Raw genomic sequence first — 19,949 nt, forward strand, 5'->3', positions numbered from 1 at the left:
TTAGGGGACCACAGCCAAGGCAGCCATCTGTCTGTATGAAAAATGAAGCATATTTTCCACCTATTTTGCACGGCAGGTCATGCGGGCAAAACACATATAGGAACAGGACCCTACTTCAGTCCAGCTGAATTAAAATCAGTGTGGAAAAGAAGGCTCAACTTAGTTGAAGAAGTACTGTAGGATGCTGGGTGTGGTGTTATATGTCTTTAGTCCCAACACTAGTGGGGTAGAGGCAGGTTCATTCTGAGTGGCAGTCAGCTCGGTCTATAGACAGTTCCAGGATAGCCAGGGCTACAGTAAGACCCTGTCTCAAAACAGAACATCATATGTGTTACTGAGCCATAACCTAATATTTTAATTTCCACTGAAGGAAATTACTGATGGCCAATTGATCAAGGCACAAAAAATTAGGGCAGAGGCCTGGGCCACTTTGATATGATTCCAGTGCATTTTCAATGGACGCACTTAACTAGATAGACTTCTGCAACGTTCTTGCTCCCCAGTCCCGCCCTGGCAATCACACCTACCATTCCTTAGCTGAGCAGACCAGAACACAGAGATCATTCTCTGTGAAACATCAACTCCCCTTTTAGGGGATTCTCTATTTTCTCCTAATTTCCATCTGATTTTTCTTGATTCATGAGACCCTGGGGGACCACGTACCTTCTTTGTTGGTCTGAAAAGGGAACCGAGGGAATCTCTCCCATTGTGCTCCTTTCTGGATGAGACTAACTTCATGAGTACAAATTAGTCCCAGAAGATGTCCAGGAACTTCAGGGATGGGTCTGAAAGTGTACATGATATGAAGAGCCCTGACAAGGACACAGGGCATAAGGTGAATAAAATACAGAATCAAATACGAGAGTTTTCTCTCATTTCAGTTTCAGCTTTGACTTGTTTCCCCTGTTGAGTAACTCCCTCAGTTTCTTGGTTTTCCCATTTCCCTTTAAGAGTAAACCCATCAGCCAAAGATCACAAGAAAACTATTGTGGAACAAACAACAAGGAAACACTTTAGCGACTGGAGGTCCCTCATGAACCCAGAAGTTTATTAGTATTCAGCAAATGAAATATACATTGTAACATACAGGCAGTGTATCAAGATATCCAGATGCCAGTGAGTACTAGGGATGGAGAAGTCACAATGCAGATGATTCCGTGATGTCCCAGGAATGGGGAGGGAAGCTCAGGCACAGCAAAGAGCTCCACTCCCCTTTCTATACTGGAAGACAGAACTCTTACCCATAGAGTGAGGATGTACTGCAGTTCCTAAAATCTTTCTCCTTCCCCCAGCCATTTTATTTAACATGACCTAAATATACATTCCTGGTTTACCCCAACCCTTCCCCACCCCCATATATAGCAGGGAAAATAAGCACCAATAGTAACAGGAATAATTAAAGCCCCCTCTTAATAAACCCAACCTCACAAATATACATGCCATATGGATTTTCTTCTTTGGAATGATTATAGGATGGAGAAACCGTAGATCAAGCCACCCAGCCATGACTGTAACAGTCACCAATCCCCCAAAGTGCCATCCTGGCTAAAGAGGTGGCTCAGCCATTAAAGGCTAAGGTTTAAAACCCAAAAGACAAGAGTTCGGTTTCTAAAAGTACCATCCACTTGTGAGCTGGAATAGGGAAGAGAAGAAGGAGGCAGGAAGGGAAAAAGATTCTCCCAAAGTAGCAAGAGGGAGTAAGGAATTACCTAATGTCTTTTCTGGACAATGTCACAATCTACTAAGTTCCTGGTAAGTACCATTCAAGGGTTTCCTCAAGGAGATAACCAATTCCTAGTGTTTCAAATATCATTGTCAACTGTCATCCCAAGTCTCTTGGTAAGAATGTAGCCCTAGTACTCCTTTGGGGAAACTTAATACAACCAATCACACAATGTGGGCACGATGCTTTGCAAACAGAAGCAGAAACCTTAAAGGAAGGGAAAGAATAAAAAAATAAAGAGGCATGAATACTCTTCCGAATGTCGACACCCGGAGAAGGAAGGGCTCAAAAGGGAAACTTAAAGCTAAAAACATGCTATCTGCCAGGTTGTACATGCCTGAGTTACCTGGTATTGGTCTTCGGTACCTGGGCATTGTCTGTCCTTCCCGTGCAGAAAGAGAATGGATAGGGTGACACAGCCAGGAGGGAGAGGGAAAAGAGGGAGGGAGGGGCCCTAGACAGTTGAGATGACATCCCTCTGCACAAGCAGCAGCAACTTTTGTGTCATCTTTTTGTGTAAAACTGTAAACAGCACCGCTTAAAAATAAAATATATCAGAAAAGAACAATTGATAAACATTGTTTCCATGACTATAAAATGCAAACAATATAAAAATAGATAATTGGCTTTTGATATATATATTTATATATATTAAAAACAACTTGGATGCAACATACATATGGGTAAACTTGAAGTATCCCTGGTGAAGCCCCATGCCTCCCTCTAGCAAGTGAGCCTAGGGGCCGAGGGCAGCGGTGGCACTGATACAGGTGAACCAAGCCACTGGCGGCAGGGTGAGAGCATGCACCCAGCATTCGGAGTGTGCAAAGCTACTTCCCTCCTTGGTATAGCACTAAGAGGAGGGACACTGGCATTTACTGAAACCATTATCCACAAGGCTTGTGGTCTGGTATCCGAGCTAAAGCCAAATGATCCCCCAAGGCAGGCTTCCTTGGAGAATCTAAAGCACCAAGAAATTGGCATCCTGGCTTTGGAAGAGGCCTGCTAGGTGGCCTTCCTTACCCACATTCACTGGTCCTCTAAGGACTGGGCTATCGAGGACCACTCAGGATCAGAACTGACATTAGAGTGTTGTTAGGTAACAAGATGATGCTAGCCCTCTTCAGTCATCACATCTCCCCTCGAAGTCACAACCAAATGCATTGTCTGAGGACCTACAATGGAGACGGGAGGTTCATCTGGCCGCAGCCTCAGTGCAGACATGATAGCCACACTTCCGGTAGTTGGGGGTATATTTGGTGTCAGACAAGGAAGTACGTGCTCATGTTTGGACAGCTACCCGGAGACTGGTTGATTTTTCCCATTGTTAACCATGTTGGCTTATGATACGTCCTCAGCCAGATCTTCTTTCTTCTTCTAGGCGGCATCTTCCATTTATTTTATAAAGGAGTTTGCTTCTATAGCCATATATCTTACTGTTCCGCTTTAGGTTGTGAAGATTTTGTCCCCGGGCTAGCAGCCTGGTCAGTGAAAGGACTTTTAGGCAATGATGTTCTCCAACCCATAAACGTATACTTAGCCCCAGGTCCTACTCTGAGGTATGACTTTTCAAAGCACAGCGAAATGTGTCTGAGTTATGGCAGGTCCCTTCAGAGACACTGCACTGTGCTGTCCTTCCAGACCTTGAGGGCAACGCTCAGCTATAGGCGAATCACCTCTTCCTCTTCCAAAACAGGCTAGTAGCCCTTCTTCTCCAGTGGGTCATGGAGGCTGTTCACAGTTCTACTGCCTGCTGTGGATGGCAGCCAAATGTAAACAGGAGCTCCAGCTGACTCGAACAGGCAAGAGGTGTGGTTTTTCCTGTTCTAAAGGCATTTGGTGGTTAATGACTACCATCCAATCAGGCCAAGCTCAGCCTCACCCTCCCAGAACAGCTCTGGTGAGAGGCCAAGTGGTTAAAACCTGGGCATTTGTCTCTTAGAACAATGTGGTTGGGGTAAGGAGGCCCTTTCTCACTCTCTGTCACTCTCCGCTTCCACAATGGATACACATCTTCATGATGTAGCTGACATCATCCAAGAGAGCTGGTCTGAGGTCCTGGAGGGTGCTGCTGGGGCCAGGCCAACTCGTGGAGTCACTTTCAGGGATTTAACTTTTTCCAACCAAGTCTGCTCTTTTTTGGAGAAAGGTACAGGGCCAGTCCCAATCTTAGACGTGGTGACAAAGACTATCATGGAGATATTTCCTGACAACAAAAGCAGGTCGACAAAGTTATCCTGACTCAGAAGGCCATCAGCATCTGTTCCCAAGGTAAACGGCCACATCTCTGGCAAGAGCTCTATTGATTATCTTCACTTAATAGACGTGAAGATGGTTCTGAGGTGAGAATGGGGACAGGGCAGAAGCTAAAAGAGTACTAACTTAGATCAACATATCCACTCTAAAATATGGTATTTCCAATAAAAAAAAATCTTTTTACAATGTCTTGCTAGGTAGCCTTAGCTGGCCTAGAACTCACTATGCAGACCAGGCTGGCCTCAAACTCATAGAGCTCCACCTGACTCTTGCTCCCAAGTGCTGGGATGAAAGGCATGTGCCACCATGCCTGGCCCAATAGAAAATTGAAAAGAAACTGTCTCACATGGATGATTAAGGAAAGTTGAACTGGCCAAGATAAGATGCTGCAATGTCTTCCAGATAGCAAGCTCTTCCCCAGTAGTGCTTCCAACTTAGTTAAGAGTGAAAACTGCTAGGCTGGGCTTGGTAGGAGGTAGAGATAGGTGGACCTCTGTGACCTAGAAGCTGTCCTGGTCTACATGGTGAATTCCAGGCTAGCCAAGACTAAAACATGGGATCCTGTTCCCCCCCGACCCTCCCCCCCAAAAAAAGAAAAAGAAAAAAAAACTGCATGGATGTAAGAGAAGGGAAGGTGCTGTTCATTTCATAAAGGATTGCAAGTGCCATGCAAATCAGTCCTGCAGCTTGGCAGAGCAAGGGCACGTTACAGTCTTTCCTCTCAAGAAGCCTGGTCCTTTGACAATCCTAAGAACTTGGCCAATAGGGAGATGAATGTTTTTTAGAGTGCCCACAACAATAGACGAGACGCCTTTGGCATCCTGTCATGGAAATGTAAGCTTGGAACCACTTCACAAAGGGGTGGGCAAGAATTAAAGAACTTTTTTAATTTGAGAGGAAGGGAAGGAAAGCTTTTCCATCCTAAGCTGAGTTGCTTCAAGCTCCGAAGTCGGAGATCCCTTCTTAGTGTCTGGGATAAGTGGATCTCCCTTTCTGTTTTCCTCCTTTCCATCCCACAAAACCCAATGCCTTCTAGTCAAGCCCAATTTAGGTGGCATCTCTTCCCTTATCTCAGTTAAGAGACTACATTCCTTGTGATGAGATTGTGAGAAGTTCAATTAGGGGAAAAGGGGGAAGTTCTAAAGTGCCTGCAACAGCCACAGGCTTAAGAAACAAACAAGGTATCATTTCACAGCTCAAGACCCCACAGCAGTTTCTACAATCTACCTATCTTTGTACTCTGCTTGAGTATAGACCCATTTATTCACTCCATTATGGGGATTAGTGCTTTTGTCTTCAATCTAGACTATGCCAGGCCAGGTTTAAAGAACATCATCTAGCTGTAATACCGAAGTCCACAGCAATAGGGAGCGAGACACATGCTACTTGATCCATCTAAACATAACTAACTGGGACGAATAGATTCTAGTCATTTGGTGTCACGGAAAAGGGGTTAGGAAGGATATGTACCATAACTTTATATTGCTAATAGCCAGAAAGCCTCCCATCTCTGGGTGAGAGTCAGTGCAAAAATTGGCTGCTCATCAGTGGTTCATTAGTCAACAAGGGACAAAAGACGAGGGGCTCAGCCTGCAATAAGGATGCATCCCAAGCCCTATGTGGGTCAGAAGAAACCCCAAAGCAAAAACTGGAGCAGAGAAGCAGCAGCTTCCCTAGGCAGATGTACTTGGGCTGAACCTGGCCAAAGATGTCGGAGGGAGGTGGGAAAACAAAGTGACAACTCAGAGGAGTTTATCTTGGCCAAAGGGATGTTCAAGTTAAACAGCAACCCCCACCCCCATCCCGCTGCCCAACCCCTGACCCCCATCACATGCTCAGGTCTCCACTCTGGAACTGATGACTACTTGGCTAGGTTTCCATCCATGGCAGTGGAGGAGTAGCTGGTAGAGAGAGAGGCACCTTGCTCGCCCCTCTTCTTTGACAGGTCAAGGTTGGAAGCTCTGTAGTGATTGGGTTGAAGCTGAAAGGGTTCAGGCCGCACCCTGGGCAGCTGAGGGATACCATGGGTGATGCCTACAGGCTTGGCTTGAGACAGAGAGTTGCCTCCAGAAAGGCAACCGGGCTCATCTACAGGTAGGAGTACATCCCGAGACCTGGCCCTCCCACTTTGGGAGGCCTGTGACTGAAGATTATAGCAAGGACCCATGGGCAGGGGTAGGTGTGAAGGTCGAGAGAGCTGAGACAGAGTCTCTCCAGGTGCTCTTGAAAGCCCTGGCCCTGACAATGACATTGCCACAGGAGGTACGCAACAGGTTGCCTGCCCATATGAAGCCTGACTGAACGGCTCATCCAACTGACTGGGGCTTATCCAATCAGGGTCTGGCTCCATTGGAAGAGGACAGTAAGCCCAGGCAGGCCAGTCATAAGCCCCTGGAGGTTCAGTGTAGAGGGACAAGGGACTATCTCGTCCCCATTCTCTTTCCTCTTCTTCGCCTTCTTCATCTGAATCTTCCTGGTGGGCCTGTAGCTCATCAGACTCCATGTAACCCTGGGCTAGGTGAGAATTAGAGAGTTCCATCTCTAGGGTCTCTGCGTTGTCAAGGGAACGGCTCCTTCTATTGAGTGCCATTGCAGCAGGTGGAGGCCGAGGGTGTATGCCAGGGAGTCCTAAGTATCGAGGGAGGCTGCTGACACCCCAGGGCAGGCCTTGGTAGAATCGACTGTGATAGCTGTTGAAGGCATGTTTGTGGTAATAACCCAGCTCGAAAGCTTCCAAGGAGGCTGTGAGGTCTTCGTCGTTGTGGAACTCAGGGTTTTCTTCGCACTTGCCTTCTCCATCCCGTTCCACATCAGCAATGTCAAAGGTGACCATGGGGGGCAGCTCAGGGAGGTTTTGAGTGAAGGATGAGTCAGAATCAGAGCTGCAGGACATGCTGGAAAACAGGTTTCCGTTGCTGGTAAACTCGACTAAAGCCTGGGAGAAACTCACAGTGGCATTCCCTTCCTTCTCATCCTCTTCTTCCTCTGGCTCCTCAGGGGGCGAGTAGCTAGGGTAGGCCCTCCTGGGAGAGCCTCCGAAATTTGCTTCTTGCATGTCTGGCTCAAACATAGCATCGCTCTGGAAGAGCTGCATCAAACAAGTACTTTGATCTTTTTTGGAGCAAGTTCCCTCAAAACGCTTCTCCAGAGGACGGAAATCCCGCCAGTCTGGTTCACTGCTAGAAGTAGCAGGGAAAGCTGAGGTGGTTCCCCGGTGGGAAGTCTGAGAAGCTCCCGAATTCCCTGCCACAAGGCCCATCACTGACGGGCCTAAGGGCCTCATCTGATACTCCAAGACAGGCTTCTCCTGCCGTACCTGGGTCTCTCGGATTCGACCCTCTTGAGCATGGACCTCTCGGGCCTGGGCTTCTCGGGTTCGGACATCTCTGCCGTAAGATTCCCGATTGTGGTTGTCTCGAGCATAGGCCTCCCTGGCGTGAGCCTCTCTAGCGCATGCCTCTTGAGCTTCACGCTGCTCCCGGCGGAGCTCCCAGTAGAGCAACTGCTTCTGGATGGCCACTAGCCGTTCTTCCTCTGTTTCCATTGCTCCGGGTGGCCGAGAAGAAAAGGGTTCCAAGTTCAAAAAAGGACCAAACATCTTGGAGCCTCGACCATGGAGGTCATAAAGGCAGTCATCCCCAGGTGGCGAGTTCTCAAGACTGTCATCTGGCTCATAGAACTCATACAGGGCGTCACCACTATAGCTGTCTCTAGGTAGACAATCCCTATGGACAAGGCCCAGAGCCTCACCTGAATCATCCTCAAATCCTGGGGTGGTCGAGTCATAATAACCTTCATCACTATTTGGAGCCGACTCCTGCTGGTCACTCTGAGGAGTCAAAAGTTCTCCAGGGCCTAGGCTAGGATAAGACTGAACTGGATCAAGGAGCATATAGCCCTGGTGGCTAGGAGACGTAGCAGTATGGTAGCCCAGGTTCAGATTAGATCTTGGGTATATCTGGGTATTTGCCCACAGATACTCTAAGTCACCATCTTCCTCCCCATCCTTGACCTCCTCTTCCTCATCCTCTAATTCTACCTCCTCATCCTCTTCTTCCTCATTGTCATCATCATCCGGCACGGCCATCTCCTCCCCACCACCTTGGTAGGTCACCAAGCAGGAACTTCGCTTGGTCCCATCTCGGTTGGCCCTCTGGCCACCAGACGCCATGCTATCTGTCATGCTGTCCATATCTTGTTCTGCTATAATGTCACCACAACCTGTCAGTGAGTCAAAGCTTTTCAGGGATGTGACATCCCCAAACAGGAGGCTAAGCTGATCTCCAGCAGGGCCATTGGGTAGGTTTGCCTCTCCCGTCACCATCTTGTCTTCTGTTTCTGAAGTGTGGGAATAATCTAGGCCACTAGCTTCAGGAACAGGCTTGGGCTGTGTGAACTCTGAGGCACAGGTCCTTGTGAGTTTTTCTGGATTTTTACAGGCTGTCTTGTCAGTGGTTGGTGAAAAATGTCCTAGTGCTGGAGAAATTTTTGGTCCAGGGGCATCCTGGGGCTTGGCATTTTCCTTTCTAGCAGTTTGGAAGATCTCCTCAGAGCTGGGCAGAGAGGCTGAACTCACCTGCTCATGAGACCGGGATCTGGCCCCCTCAAGGTCCTTGGCCCGTGGTCCATTTTGATCAGTTTCAGAAACCTTGCTCTTCCGGTGACGGCGGATGCTACTAAAAAAGCCTTTCAGGCCTTTCTTAGGCTTGTGCACAACTCCAGCTTTCTCTGTGGCTTCAGTCCCAGATGTCTTAGGTCTAGAGCCTATCTCCAAAGCTCCATGGGCACTCTGGGAGCTAGGAAACTGAGAAGGTGACTTGGACAAAGGTACAGAGAGGCCTTTTTCTTCGATGACAACATCTTCGGGGCCATGAGCTGCCTCACTCAGGCCGTCATGGGTCTTACTCTTGTTTAGACCCTTCTTAGAATTGCCTTTCCCAGAACCTTTGTTTCGTCCACCCCCAAAGAAACTAGGCAGAGTACAGATTCCCTTCTTGCCACCAAAGAGTTTCATGGCAGTTTTCTTCAGCCTACCTGGGCCGGATAAGGGTAGCTCTGACACTGGTCCTTCTGTGCTCTCAGTTGTCTTATTCTTGGCTCCCCTTTCAGCTCCCTGGTCTTGGGTATCTCTAGAGTCTGATGCGCCCTTGATCTGACCAGCTTCATCCTTTTGAGTCTCCATGATGGTGACAGCTCTTCCACTGGAAACACAGCCTTTGGATTTCAGGTACAGCTACACCATGATCAGTCAGGAAGCATCACAGCTGGTCTGAGGGAGATAAGGAAGACAAAGACAGAGACAGATACTGGTGAGCCAGCACACAGGATAGGTTTGTTCTTCGTGGGTGATTATTGTCTAAGGATTGAATGGGACCAGAGGGAGAATAAGTAAACACTGATAAAACCTTAACTATTCGGTACGTTTGCTTTGCTGCTCTAGCTTCTTCTGGGTCCCAGAGCAGTAAAAACCCCACTCTAAGCAACAGGCAGCGCTCATTAGCTTCCTCCTCACTAGTCTTCTACCTTTAGGTGGCTCAAAGTACGGGGCTGGGGGAGGAATTGACAGAGGCAATTGTAGATGTGCAAAAAGCCCAATTGTCTAATAGGAAGCTTATTGATGATTGGGCTGGAGTCAGGAAAGGAAGAGAGAGGCTGCTTCTAGCCTCACTAAACTTTTGAAAAGTATGTGGTGAAGGTGCTCATTGAGTCTTCCCCAGGCTTCAATTGAACACTAATAGCCTGGGCTATCACCAACATTTTTTCTCAGGGCTGGGAAGTACAGCTCATCTCCGGCTTTATCTTCCGCCCACAGGTTCTCTTAACGTTGTCACTAGGACAATGGCCAAACCTTCTGGAGTCCAGAGAGGGAACACTATTGAGTTGCAGATCAGGGCTCTAATCTGCAAAAGAATCCTCTGGGCTCCAGTATCCTTTGTCCAAGAGGTCTACCAAGATCCACACCCCTAAACCCCTGTAGAGACTAGTGAGGGGAAGGTCAGGATCGGGCTCTCTATTGACTATCCTGCTGCCAAGGGACTTTAATTTTGTCCTTGCCAAGAGTAACCACCAGATTCTACCAGAGCAAACATTTTCTTCTACTCTGTTCCTCTCATTATCTTTGTCCCCATCTCGCTTGCAATCTGGGAAGTGAGCTTGAAAAATACATAGCCCTACGTGATTCATGCTCCTAGCCTACGAGACAGATTGAACTAAATAAACCAGGTGTAAGCTGCGCCAGTCTGGTCAGGGCGTCCTAATCCAAGTGCCAGTAGAATTGGAATGAAAAGAAGGGTTAGCCTTCTATATCAGCCTCATCATTCCCTAAAGCACTATTGAGTCTGCAGAAAATCTGGCGACCCCTCCTTAGGAAGTCCCTCACTCTCTGAAACTTCTTTTGTAGATCTAGGGTAGCAAACGGAGACAGAACAACGTCGGGGATTGAGAGGGCAAGAGGCTAGGAACAGGGAGAGGAAGGAAGGGATAGGAAGGACTGCAGCAGTCTAGGAATCGCTAGCTGGTCCCGGGACTGGATGCCACATTATTAAGGTTCATACAGCCATCTGCAGTAGAATACTGTCGTCCAGCACTGAGGCTGAAGAGAAACCCGCAACTATACGCTAGTCCTTGATTTCATTAGACGAAAATCTCCTAGTACTTAGGTTCCTATCTTCCAAACAGGTTTGTGTCTGGTACCTCACCTACTTGATACACTTAAATCGTCAGAGTAACAACCCCAGTTCCATTGAGAACACTCTGCTAACCAACCAGAGTAAAAGGAGCTCTGGTTTGGAGATGAGAGAAAAGCTTATCTGATCTTCTCCGTGAAGATAGATGAATTGCTATATTCTCAGGATATGCATTTCTCTGTGCAACACATTGTGACATCATGCTCTGCAAACTCAGCTCTGTCACAGAAAGTCCCCTCACCACTAAGCACACAATCCCCCAGAATTCTGGGATGCACGCTGTAATGAGAACATCACTAGCAGGACTGTCATTGTGATATTGGGGATAAGGTGACAGCAGTGAAATTATATGTATTTCCTGTTGTGAAATTCATGTGTTATTTTCAACTTCCCTGAACATCCAGTAGTGACAGACACTAAGGTCAGTCCATCAGGCCAAGCCAAGAAGAGGAACTCCCAGTCCCTGCTTTAGAGAGCTCACAGACTAGGAGGGAGAGAATCTTATCTACAGAAGCCTGAAGATACATCACAATGTAGACCTTAAAGAATAGCCTCTGCTTCTCCATTTCTTTGTTTTTGTTTTTAGAGACAGGGTCTCTCTCCATAGTTCTGGCTCTCCTCGAGCTTGGTATATAGACCAGGCTGGTTTTAATGAGCCTTGAAATAAACTTAAAAGGTAGAATATTCCCTGGGCTCAGTTTTCTTGACCAAAAATCACTGTTTGGGGAAGACCATAGACCTTGGGAGAGAATCTACTACTACTATTTTGCTAAATGGATTTCATACCAAACAGTTTCCTAAGTACTTACCTTTGAACACTGAGATCAGTGAACCTCATCAGAGCTTATTTCTGTAGTAGGCAGAAATTAATATAGAGGCTCACAACTGCTCAGTGCTCACATAATAAGATATGGCGGAATGCTCAGCCCTAAATACAAATCAGGATCACATTCCCTACCTCCAAACTCGGGGATCTTTATGGAAGGGAGGGCAGAAATACTGTAAGAACTAGAGGCAGCAGAGGGAAGCTGCAAAAGATTTTCTGGCTATGGCAGGGTGGTCACACATGAACTCTCAGCAGCTGTGACTGCATACAAGACCTGCACTAGATCAAGCCAGCCAAAATTTCAGTGTGGACTAGGGAGAGCCCCAAGAACTCCTTTCCCTACCTGAAGAGCTGCCGGCTGATGACATCTGCTGGAGGAGGGAAAGTCAGTTTTCTTCAGCAGTGCAGCCCCTAGTGTATTGCCTAGGCTCCAGTGGATAGCCCTATATCCACATGCATAGGACAGCATGAATTGGACTTGCTGGACTAGAAAACAAAGAAGGTACAAAGCTGTAAGGGAGATAATAAAGAGGGCCAGAAGGAGGAGATGAGGGATGGTGGATGGTGGATAAATAGGACCAAATACATTTTTATACATCTATGAAATTCTCAAAGAACAGATAGGTAGATAGATAGGTAGGTAGATGGATGCATTGATAGATAGATAGATAGATAGATAGATAGATAGATAGATAGATAGATGAAAGAAAGACAGAAAGGAAGGGGAAGAGAGAAAGGGAGGGATGGAGGAAGGAAGAGAGAGGAGAAAGGGAGAGAGGGAGGAATGGAGGGAAGAAGGGAAGAAGAGAGGAGGAAAGCAAGCAAGCAAAGATGCTTTGAGGAGGATAAGGTATTTGGTCTGGGCTTTGTCAAGCAGTAAGAAATGGAAAGAGCAGTGGCAGTGATCTAGATGGGGTATGTGTTCTTATCAATTGAAAAGGGAATTATTCTAGTGGAATCAAACAGTTCTTTGCAATGATGATTAGGTGAAGAGAATCTAAACTTGATGCCATCACTGAAGAACAGTCTCTCTGGACCTTGTCAGCACGCTACATGGGGGTAGAAGCTAACTTATCACTACTCTCTACAGCAATGGTTCTCAACCTTCCTAATGCTGCGACCCTTTAATACAGCTCCTCATGTTATGGTGACCCCCAACCACCAAATTATTTCATTGTTACTCCATAACTGTAATTTGCTACTGTTATTAATTGTAATGTCTGATATGTAGGATATCTGATAAGCCACAAGGGTCACGACCCACAGGTTGAGAACCACTGCTCTACATTATCACCACACTGTCACAGATTTGGGCTACAGGGCTCGAATTCAAGCCACACCGCTCCTCCCATCTGCCAAGAGTCACTATCAGGTCTAAATGAGACTATCCCCCATAGATTCAGATGTCTGCACATTACTGTGCTGTTTGGGGGAGGTTTAGGAGGTGTGGGCTTCTTGGAGGAAGTACATCACTGGAGGCGGGCTCTGAGCGGTAATAAAGACCCCATGCCATTTATAGGTAGCTCTCTCTGGTTTGTGGGTAAGAGTCAAGATCAGTGTCTTGTTATTGCTCTCATGCCTGCTGACTGCTTCGTGTGTCATCCCCATTTTTATGGATTCTAAACTTCTGGAACCATAAACCCTTCTGTCTATATTTGCTTTGGTCACAGTGTTTATCACAGCAACAAAGAAGGAACTATGACAGAAATTGGTGCCAGAGTGGGCTGCTGCCGGTAAGAATCAGAACATGCATTTTTTGCTGTTGTTTTTTATGGGTTTTTATTTTTTGTTTGTTTGAGGAATGTGGAAGATTTTAGATCTCTGGACTAGAAAAGCAGTTGAATGCTGCAAGCAGAGCTTAGTGGGTTGAGACTGGAAGACAGTGCTGAGATCAAAGCAGACTCTAGAAGCTTGGCTCAACATTGGATGAGGGGTCGCTTGTTCATTCCTGGCAGCTCAGACCCAAAATAATTACACAGAAAACCGTATTATTTAAAACACTGCTTGGCCCATTAGCTCTAGCTTCTTATTGGCTAACTCTTACATCTTAGTTTAACCCATTTCTATTAATCTGTATATTTCCACGTGGCTGTGGCTTACCCAGTAATGTTCTGTCTGACTCTGGCAGGGCTACATGGCTTCTCCTGACTCCACCCTTCTTTTTCCCAGCATTCAGTTTAGTTTTCCCCACCTAGCTCTGTTCTGACCTGCTCTGCTATAGGCTCAAGACAGTTTCTTTATTAACCAATGGTATTCACAACATACAGAGGGGAATCCCACATCAGCTCAAGAGGTTTCAGAGGGAAGCAAAGACTTCAATAGCAACTAAGCTAGAGGCCATTTCTGTGTTATTTTGGCAAAAAGTCTGACTGTATTCTGCCCTTGTCATAAGAACTTGCCTAAGGCGAAATAAAACAGTAATGTACTAATTTTTTTGGTGAAGGAAATTTCAAGGTAGCATAAAATTGAGTCTCTGGGGGTGGTTATTAGTAATGACTGTTATACTGGTCCACAATGAGAAAGAACAAGTGGTGTGGGCAGAAAGAAATACAAAATGTATAGCTTGAAGAAAAAAGACTCACCAGGAAACTTAATGCTGTAGCTAAGCCTTCTAATATTTGAGACTATGGGGCATATCTCATTTTCCCTGGGCAGAGATTCTATTACCTCAATGTAGGCCTCCCTCTTAGCCAGATCCCAGGTTATTCTTGCTAAGCAAGGATCAATCATTACCTCTCTCTTGCCCTTCCCCGCCCTCCTCCCCTGCTGAACCATGACCCCCAAAGCTGTTCACAGGATCACTGCCTGGGTTCCATACAATACCTTGAAGGAGTGCAACAGGACTATCCTATAGCTAGCAGCTCCCTAATCTGCTCTTCCCCACACACCTCTACCCCAAGGCTTTTTCATACTCTTTATTAATCTACCATGCTCCCTAAACTGTCCTTCTAAAGTAGGTATTGTGCCTTGACCCAGTGTAAGAAGAACCCTTCTGGAGAAGTGGGACCCAAAACAAAAGGACAAACTCTGAAGCTCCCTGCGGCTGGGACTGGATTCCCTTAGAGCTCTTGCCAACTGCAGAGTTCCTCAACACTCAGATTTCCCAGTCAGGGTGGCTGGCTGTTTTTCAGATAGGCTGTTGGGAACTCTCCCAAGATACTCGGCGCTCCCTGATAAAAGGCTGCTAGCTGCAGTCACTGCGACTACAGCAAAGAACAGGCTGCGGCGGAAAATGGAACCACACAAGAGCCAAGAACCAACCTCAGGCAATTCTGGGACAAACAGACACTGGCTCCTAAGGAAGTGCAGCTTTCTTTTCCATTCCACTCAAAATCCAAGTAGAAGAACAGCCACAGAGCTGCCTGAAACTCTTCTCCCAGGGAAGAATCGCTTCAGGCCAACCATTACAGTTCCTATTCTTAGCCTAGCTTCAAGAGACCAGGTTAACAAACTTAGGAAAGGCTGGACTCTGGGAAGAAACAAGGGTAAAGCTTCAGAGGCATGACCTTTACCCATAAGAGTTTCCAGGCCTGTTCCAAGCAGTCTTCGTGAAGACAGACCCATTCCCAATGTTTCCAGTCCCTCAGTATATTAGTGCACAGTGGGTAAGAAGGTGTGAGAATGTGTGCATCCTCCCCTAGAGACCCAGACAGTTCCTTGCTAGAATTAGCTTGGCATGCTGGGAAAACTCAGCAAGATATCCAACCTGTCTGACACTCAATTCCCTTAACTGTGAAATGGGACTGTTGAGAATTCCTATTTAGCGAGACTATTGTAGGAACAAAATCAATGCATGCGAAGCCGCAGAAGCTCAAACATTATGGCAAATCATGTTAATGTTTATTCCAACTACGAGACTGGACGATCTCTAGCAGTAAATCTAGCCCAGTCAGGGTTGACTAGGGAGGTCTCCAAAGCTCTACAGCTATGTCTGAATCCCTTTCAGTTTCCCCTGGTGATTATGTAGTTATGCCACGGAAGCTTTATTTGCTCATTAGACCAACTTTGAATTTTTAATGTTCAGAGAGCAGACAATCTAGATCATCTGGAAGATTCTAGCTAGGTTCCTTAGTCCAAACCAGAAAAATCGACATTTTAAACTGAGCTAAAAATGCCGTCATCAAAAGAAATGCAATTAACAGACATCCTTCAACCACTGAGGGTACTGAGCAGTACACAAGGCATTTCCTATTCACCAGCGCCACTGCTCCCTCCCAGCAACCCCCTAATCCCTGCTAATGGGTAATGGTAACCCCTTGTCACAGAAAAGAAAAGTGTGCCTAGGCTTGGGGAAAGATCTGTCTAAAGTCACTAATGGGATTATGACAGAACCCGATTAGCTTCCGGGCCTCTCGGGTTACAATCCCATACCACTCTGCTTCACTGGGTAGGAGCCCCAATTAAAGAAATATGAGGGCTGTAAATAGAATCAAAACACATTTATGAAATTTTCAGAGAACTAATAATTTAAAAAAAAATGGGGCCAGGAGAACGGTGAACATTCCCTTGCCACCTTTAATAGCTATTGTTTCCTGCCCCTACTCCACCCTGCCCCAGCTCAGTTTAACTACGCCTGAAGGATTTCTTGTCCTTACTGGCTACTGCTTTTTCCTTACCAAGTACACACACACACACAAAAAAAAAAAAAAAAAAAAAAAAAAAAAAAAAAAAAACACAACAACAACAACAAAAAAAAAAGTTGACTTGAGAATCCAGGTGCTACCCATTCAGCCCGGAACTGCTTTCCTCATCAGCAAAGCTCTCAGCACTACTTTCAAACTATGAAATTATCTTCTGTTTCCTTGGGAGATAAATTTGAAGGGCCCAAAAAGGCTCAACTAGGAAGCTGCAAAGTGCACAATTTCGAGTTTGAGCTACTTAAAGATAATGACTTCTCCCAGCAGGGCGATGGTGGCACACACCTTTAGTGCAAGCACTCAGGAGACAAGAGGCAGGCAGATGTCTGTGAGTTAAAGCGGGTTCCGGGACAAGTCAGAGCTGTTACACACAGAAAAAACTGTCTTTAAAAAAGTTAAAAATAAAAAAAAAGATAATGAAATAAAAGATTATCTAGTACTCGAGTAGTACGTTACTAGAGCTCACCAACTAGACCTGATGTCAATACTGGCGGCGGGAAAGAAGGGCTGCTGGTTTGGATCTTTTTGGTGGAACAGTGGAGGTGGTTGAGAGAGTCCCTCTTACCCACTCCGGCAAGCCACCCTTTGCTAATGGGTGGCAGCCCTGCTGTGGGAAGGCTCCTTTCCAGAAAGCAACTCATAGACTCCAGATGCAGCACAAATCCCAAACCTGGCCTTTTATAGTTCCCATGATTCCCTCGCCAGTTTCTCAGCATCCTTGTTCACATACTCATCCTCGTCCTTGCTTACTCGGTTTTGGGCAAGCTTCAGTATGCGTATTGAGCTTGCTTACTGGGACTCCCTGGCTCATCGGCACTGCCCCATCTAGCATGGAGCAGGGGCTCAGGATGCTGGTTAGGGTGCGCTATAATTCAGCTGGAGCTTGCCAGCCTGAAACTGGGGTGATGTCAGCTTCCCCCCTTACAGCAGAATGGTTTGAGAAAATCTCTCTCTGAGACAGACATACCTGATCTGTGAAAGGGAAAAAAAAATATTTACCTACCTTGCAGGTTTGTGGTTATGGATTAAAGATGATCAACACAAAGGCAAACAAATTACTCTGCATAGAACAGATACTGCAGATGAGACTGCTTACGGTCAAGGTACCTTCTCTCTAGCTGTTCCTCAGCTGCCACTCCGAGTTCCCTGAAGAGGACACAAGCCTTCCATTCAAACCCCTTTGCCTGACCTTCACCATCTGCTTCTCCTGCCTGCCCCTTGAAAATTTTGCAGCCTTACTTCACTGCCCAAATATACAGGACTTTTATTCCGTTCAGAAGATAGGGTACCAAGACCCAACCTCTCCCTAGAGGTAGGTTTACCTGATGATTTTTTCTTTTTCTCTTTTATTTTTGTGTTGTTTGGGTTTGGTTTTTTTTGTGTGTGTGTGCTGGGGTAAGAAACATAGTACCTCCAATGTGCAAGGAAAGTATTCCACTCCTCAGCCACACCCACCCGAGGAGATCTCTTTTAGGGATCACTACTCAGTTCCCAATCAGGACGGGGCCTTTGAGATCCACAACCTTGTCCTTCCCTTGGAGTCTCCTCTGAGGAAGGGACTAAGTCTGCATAGCCTCCCAGTGTGTCAATACTAACTCAAGCAAAAGTAAGCTCGGAGACAGGGTGCACCTCCTCCACCTATTCAGAAAGGCCATAAACTACTTCCTCTTGGGGCAAAAACTTTATCATCTACTTTATCTGCCTAAACAGGATTCGCGACGAGAAACGGATAACATCAGGAGTTTCCCTTTTCAGTTTCAGGCAGGACCTGAAGGAGAGGAGAAACCGCGAGGGAGAAAGTTGAAAACCCCTTCTCTGTCTTTGCTTCTGAGGGACTGGGATTTAGCAGTTCCCTACATTCCCTGACAGGCAAAAGGACAAGCAAAGGGATCCATGGCTAAGTAATTAAGACGGTGAGCTTCCAATGTGGCTCACCCTCCCGACCATAAAGCCCGGCTTAAAACAAAAGCCTAGCAGGCTTTTTCTCCGGCAAGAGGTCCCCTGCTGAGGGACTGGCTTAACAAGTTCAAGGCCAGATCAGGACGTGTTTACACAACAGTTGTGAGTCGAGCAGCCCCCCCCCCGCCCCCCCACCCCCGTCTTTCGTCAAACTAACCAATCTTAAATTAGGGAAGGAAGACCATTCAGAGGCTTAAAAACAAAACACAAGCCCTCCAGGAGCCGCTAAGCTTGTGCTATCCCCTCTGCATTGCCACCGTCATTCCCTCTGTATGCTTGCTCTGTGTGTGTGTGTGTGTGTGTGTGTGTGTGTGTGTGTGTATTGTGTCTGCGCACGCATGCGCGTGCGTCTCTCTCTGTGTGTGTGTGTGTGTGTCTGTGTGTTTCACCACCCATAATAAAAACCTTTCTTTACTGGCTGATTCCATCTGCTCCTGTTTGCCATATCCCAGAATTTCTCCACTGCTACCTGTACATTCAAGGTTTCCCCTGACTTTTAATTATTTAAGTGGCAGAGAAAACAAAACTGATCAAAACCCCTAGACAGTAATGGTTCTACAAGTAAACTCCTGGCATGACAAGCTTGCTGCTGTTTCTCTCATTCCCTTATTTCTCTAGACGAGCGAAGCAGGGCTATTTCTTCCACACACACTCTGAGTGCAAATATGACAGTTCTTGAGGCAGCAACTTTTCCCAAATACCTTCCTCCTCCTGACACTTCCAGGCCCCAACATTGGGCAGGCCTTTATCTCCTGACTGAGAGGCAAAACAGATAGGAAAGGGGTGGGGGAGTTCCCATGATGCACTGCCACATGAACGGGGCAGCCTTCACTTTTGAGGAATGGGATGGTGGGAGGAGGGGGTAGTTCGTCAAGTGGAGCCTGCTAGAGACCTTGGGGTACAGCATAAAGGGTACCACGCAAGAGCAACAACTTCTCATTAAATTACTGTGTGACCTTAAGCATGCCTTGCTTCTTTCTAGGGCACATCTACGACCAGAGGGATCTTAACTGCTATTCCACACACAGATCTGTGGGGCTGAAAGAAAATGGGTTAAAAGAGGTCTGGAGGATATTTCTTAGCTTTATCTAAGTAAGTATTTAGGCCAAGATGCCCTCCCCGCCCCCCCCCATGAAAGGACAAAGGGAAGCTGATAGTGTGGAACCTCCTTCTGGAGATAGCACAGTCCCCAGTTCTATTTATAGATTTTTGAGGGAGCCACTTGTAGCATGCTTTCAATCCCGTTCAAAGACCCCATTTCAAAATCCTTTCAGAAACTCCATTCCTGGCCTGGGTAAAACGGTGGACTGCTTTAATCCGAACATTCAAGACAAGCAACTGTCAATGAGTTCAAGGACACTGGCTTACAAAGCAAGTTCCCGCACAGCTGGAAGTACCCAGTGAGACCCCATCTCAAAAGAACAATAAACCCCCTTCCAAAAAAAACTACACACACAACACACACACCCTAATCACCCCATTGTTCAATGATCTCCCCCTAAAAAGATTAGCTCACCATTCCAAAGTTTGGCCCTTGGGAATTCCCACCGCTGGGTCCTAACCTCTTTTGTACCTCTGAGCTGGGCCGTCTCAACCTGCCTGCCAGCCATTCCCTTTCTTTTCTAATTCGGCCTCCTCTTTCTCTCCCAAACTCCTGTACGTCCCAGCTGCTTTACAAGACAACACCCCCACTGCATCTATGGATCTCTTCCATGGCACTTTGCCTGTAGGCTCATGAATCAGCAACCAAAAGTATGCAGAGCCCCAGGCTTTGAGCAGTCCAGACCCCGAGGTTATTATGGAGGGAACTGATTATGACTTTCTCTTTTAATCCACCCAATCCCCCCTTCCACCCACATTAG

The 19,949-nt window shown here is 46.6% G+C and overlaps 1 protein-coding gene across 4 annotated transcripts in view; it reads right to left on the minus strand.

Moving 5' to 3' along the window:
- Positions 1-1,026: 1,026 nt before the first annotated feature.
- Amer1 (APC membrane recruitment protein 1) overlaps positions 1,027-19,949 on the minus strand; it is a 22,556-nt gene continuing 3,633 nt past the window's right edge. For 2 of the 4 annotated variants that reach the window (XM_050129934.1, XM_050129933.1), the window contains 2 exons: positions 11,835-11,977; positions 1,027-9,248 (listed from right to left, as the gene is read on the minus strand). In XM_050129934.1, coding sequence (XP_049985891.1) covers positions 5,841-9,161 — 3,321 coding nt within the window. In that variant the 5' untranslated portion in view covers positions 9,162-9,248; positions 11,835-11,977 and the 3' untranslated portion in view covers positions 1,027-5,840. The remainder of the gene's footprint in view (positions 9,249-11,834; positions 11,978-19,949) is intronic. The other 2 variants (XM_050129935.1, XM_050129932.1) reach the window with 1 other exon arrangement.

The sequence above is a fragment of the Alexandromys fortis genome, unplaced genomic scaffold, assembly GCF_014885135.2.
Source record: "Alexandromys fortis isolate MF-2015 unplaced genomic scaffold, M_Fortis_MF-2015_v1.1 scaffold_317, whole genome shotgun sequence".
NCBI lineage: Eukaryota > Metazoa > Chordata > Mammalia > Rodentia > Cricetidae > Alexandromys > Alexandromys fortis.